This window comes from Gavia stellata, chromosome 6 (assembly GCF_030936135.1).
Source record: "Gavia stellata isolate bGavSte3 chromosome 6, bGavSte3.hap2, whole genome shotgun sequence".
Taxonomy (NCBI): Eukaryota; Metazoa; Chordata; class Aves; order Gaviiformes; family Gaviidae; genus Gavia; species Gavia stellata.
Window position 1 is genome coordinate 20,194,250 of NC_082599.1, and position 3,863 is coordinate 20,198,112.

The window sequence follows — 3,863 nt, forward strand, 5'->3', positions numbered from 1 at the left end:
GGCGCGCCGGGGGGCAGCGCTGGAAGGTGCAGCCATCACCGCGATCCCCCCGCTCACGGCGGCGGGGAGGAGGGGGGCAGGCGGCGGGGAACGGGGGCTGCGTGGCTGTCAGTCACGCCTGCCCCACGCTGGTCCTTACCGCGCCGAGCCGTGCTCCCTACCAGCAACCCCCCAAAGCTGCCGCAAAAGCTGCGAGCCGGGCTTGCGGGTCCCGCCGGGTCCCGCCGGGTCCCTCCGGCCCGGGGGACCAGCACAGGCACTTTCCTCTTGCCCTGTGCGGCGGGATTTTGTCGCAGGAGCGCGGCGCTGGGGTGAATGGATGATGAGTCGGTCAAAAGGAGCTGTCAGTCTCTTTGAAGATTGCGTTTAAAGGGACTTGCCAAGTCAAGACGGGAGAGTGACAAGATAGAGACCCTGGTGTTTTACATGCGAAGGCCGGCTCTTCCGCTTCATCTGCACCATACTAAAGGATGTGTTGAAGCATTGAATCACAAAAAAAGTGGCACGCCAAAGAAAAGGTGCCACATAACAATGATTGTAGTGTTTTAATTGTGGGGGACCGCATCGCCAAAGCCAATTGAGACGGACGGGGCTATACACAGAAGGAAACGGTACAACACTTCCATAACTTATAATTAAGCTGAAGTCCGACTAACATTTGACTTTCTAATGAGTGTAATGAGATTACATGCCTGATGGAAGCATTTGTGCAAAAGCGACTTTCTGTGTTTAATGAGGTCCTAATACAGGACAAGATCGAATTATAGGTCGGCTCTTTTTCTCGCTCAAAGAGCCCCGCTTAAGTTCAATGACACCGGTGCCGCCCGCCTCCCGCCCGCTGCCGGACGGGGCGAGGCTCGCAGCCGGGCCGCCCTGGGATCGCACGAAAGATGGGCAAATAAATAAGCACCCCCACCACCACCCCCGGCCCAGCCTCGGCGTGTTTGTGTGGGCAAGTAGCTCCTCTAATTGCTATTGGAATAGATCCATGCCATCCGCGCTAGGGAACTAAATGTGTCTAACTAGGTTAATGCAATTAGCATGCGTGCAACATATTGCTCCCACTTTGCGGCAGCTTTGGAAAAAAAGAGAGAGGGAGAGATGTGCAGTATATGATGAGTAATAATTATACCTCGGCTCACCCGGGCCGTTCCCATCCGCCTGGGCACGCGGGGACAGCTCTGCTCCGGCCGGGGGCCGGGCCGGGCATCTGGGGCTCTCCCGGGGGCCGAGCCGTCGGGGCCGAGCCGCGGGTGCCACGGGAAAATCAGCACCTGCGGCGCCGGGCCGAGCCCCCCGCCGCAGCCCCGGGCTGCCCCCCCGCCCGCGCCGGTAGCACTTGCAGCCCGCCGGCCCGGCCGGGCCCTGCCGCCCCCTCCCCTCGCCCCCGGGCAGGTGCAGCCCAGCCGCCCCCCCAGCAGCCGGGCACGATGAGCTGGGGCTACCAGAGCGACTCTGCCACCAGTTGCTTTGCCAGCCCCCCCGCCCCCCGCAGCGGCATCCCCAGGGCGGGGGCTGCCTGGGCTGTTTCCCAGGCTCGGCCCGTGTGCGCGGCCCGCGGAAAGCCGGGGGCAACCGGCAGAGCCCCAGCGCGGGGCCACGCACCCGCAGGGGCCAAGCCTGCCCGGCCCCCAGCCTGGTCCACCCTCGCCGGCACTTTTAGGAAGAGCTGTGTCCCGCTCCGGGTAGCGCGCCCATCGCCGTGGCGGCGGGGCCGGGGGGACAAGGCAGCGGCGGGGGGGGACACCCTCGCAAGGCTGGTGTTTCGGGACTCGGGTCTTTCAGCTGGAAACCACAAGCAGGGCAGAGGCACTGAAAGGAGGGGACCTCCTAGAGATAGACAAAGACATCAGTTGGAAGCACTTCAGGAGAGGACGTCAAAAGGGGTGGAGAGAAGGGGAAAGTGTCCCCCCGCCCGTCCCCGTCCCCCCCCCCCGGCTGTATAAGTGCAGCCCGAACCGGCGACGGGGCGGAGTGGGGCCGGCATCTGGGCGGAGGGTGCCTGCTGGGGCGTGCTCCCGGCTCCGCAGGGCCCCGGGGCTCACCCCGCCTGCCCGGGGACCGGGCCGGGCGTTTACGGTAGGGCTTCCGCGGGATGCGGTGGGGCTCTCGGCAGCCGCTTCCCAAAAATACACTGCTCCATAAGGTACAATCCGGGTTTATTATTAACAAACACAGGAAGAGTCCACGTGCGGCAATAAATTATTTTCACAGGTTCTGGCATTATTTTTTTTTTTTCCCCAAAAAAGGTGCTGGTGGAATAAACCTATTGCATATCTTAAAAAAATCAGGATAAATTATATAAATTATACATTCAAAACAGACGATTCTACCTCATTATCACTACTCCGTAATAAATAGATAAATAAAGTTGATTGCCCTTAGAGTCTGAATCTTAAATTACATTTACAATATAGGTCTCTACATACAGCATGTACAGGGCGGGGCGGGGGCCACCCGCGCAGCGCCTCACGCCACGAAGTCGAAGGGGGGCTCGTTCTCGATGTCGTTGAGGGAGGGTTTGTTGTTCACCTTCCGCGGGTCCTCGGGGGTCCACACTTTGGCTGTCCGGATGATGTTTTGTTCCTTGAGTTGCTTTTCATCAGTCCACGACAGCGAGTGACCGGCCAGAGGGGGGAGTCCGTAGTCGGGGTCGCTGGGGGAGGGAGATCCTGGGGGACAGGGGGGAGAAAGGCAGGGGGTTATTGCTGGGGCCGGCATTCCTGCGGGGCGCAGAGCCGGGCCGCGCCGGGCCAGGCCGTACCGTACCGGGACGGGACGGGACGGGGCGGGCCGCCACTTACTTGTGCCGCGGTGGCAGATGATGATTTTCTTGGGCTGGCTGGGGCTCTCGCTGCTGGCGCTGCGCAGCGGCAGGTCGGACTGCACCAGCTCGCTGAGGAAGTTGATGTAGCCGATGGCCAGGCGCAGCGTGTCCACCTTGGAGAGCCGCTTCTCGTAGGGCAGGGTGGGGATGTGCGAGCGCAGCCCCTCGAAGGCGTCGTTGATGGACTGCATCCGCCGCCGCTCCCGCACGTTGGCGGCCTGCCGGAGCTGCTGCAGCTCCGCCTCGGAGCGCACCCGCCGCCGGCGCTTGGCCGAGCCCAGCGCCTGGAGCCGCCCCCCGGGCGACAGCAGCGCCGCGCCCGCCGCCCCGCAGCACTCGTAGGCGAAGCCGGGCGAGGCGGGCGACGGCGGGAAGGTGGCGGCCGGCGCCGGGCAGCGGTAGCCGCCCTCGGGGTCGCCGCCGTCGCGGTAGTACTCCTGCAGCTGCCGGCTGAGGAAGTCCACGTCCGGCTCCAGCAGCCCGTCGGCGGCCAGCGCGTCCCGCGGGGGCGGCTCGGGGAAGAAGTCCTCCTCGTCGAAGTAGGGGGGCGAGGAGAGGGAGTCCAGCCCCCCGGGGAAGTGCTCCAGCAGCACCGTCTCCATGCTCCGCCCGGTCCCGGCGGGGACGGCACGGGACGGGACGGGACGGCACGGGACGGGGCGGGGGGGCAGCCCTGCCGGGACGCGCCTGCAGCCGCTCCCGCCGGCCCGCTCGCCGAGCCGCCCCCGCGGCGGTGGGGCCCCCGCCCCTGCCCTGCCCTGCCCTCCCCGCCCCTGGGTGGCCGGGAGGCCGGGCCGCTGCCGCCGCTCTCCGGGGAGGAGGCCGGAGCCGGCTGGCGCGGCGGGCCGGCACGCGAGGAGTCTTATAACGACATCCCCGGGCGCGTGCCGCTGACCGCCGCCGCCAGCCAATCAGCGCGCGACGGGGGGGGGGGGGGGGGGGGGGGGGGGGGGGGCCGGGCCCCCCCCGTCGGGGGTACACGGCGGCGCCCCCGCCGGGCGAGGGGCGGCGCCGCGGCGGGGACCGGGGCGGGGGG

General features: G+C 66.1%; 1 protein-coding gene across 1 annotated transcript; it reads right to left on the reverse strand.

Moving 5' to 3' along the window:
• Positions 1-2,469: 2,469 nt before the first annotated feature.
• On the reverse strand, positions 2,470-3,429 carry PTF1A (pancreas associated transcription factor 1a). Its single transcript, XM_059819024.1, has 2 exons — positions 2,805-3,429; positions 2,470-2,672 (listed from the first exon to the last, which is right to left on the reverse strand). Exons 1-2 carry the CDS (start codon positions 3,427-3,429, stop codon positions 2,470-2,472), a joined length of 828 nt encoding a protein of 275 aa, XP_059675007.1.
• Between the last annotated feature and the right edge of the window lie 434 nt (positions 3,430-3,863).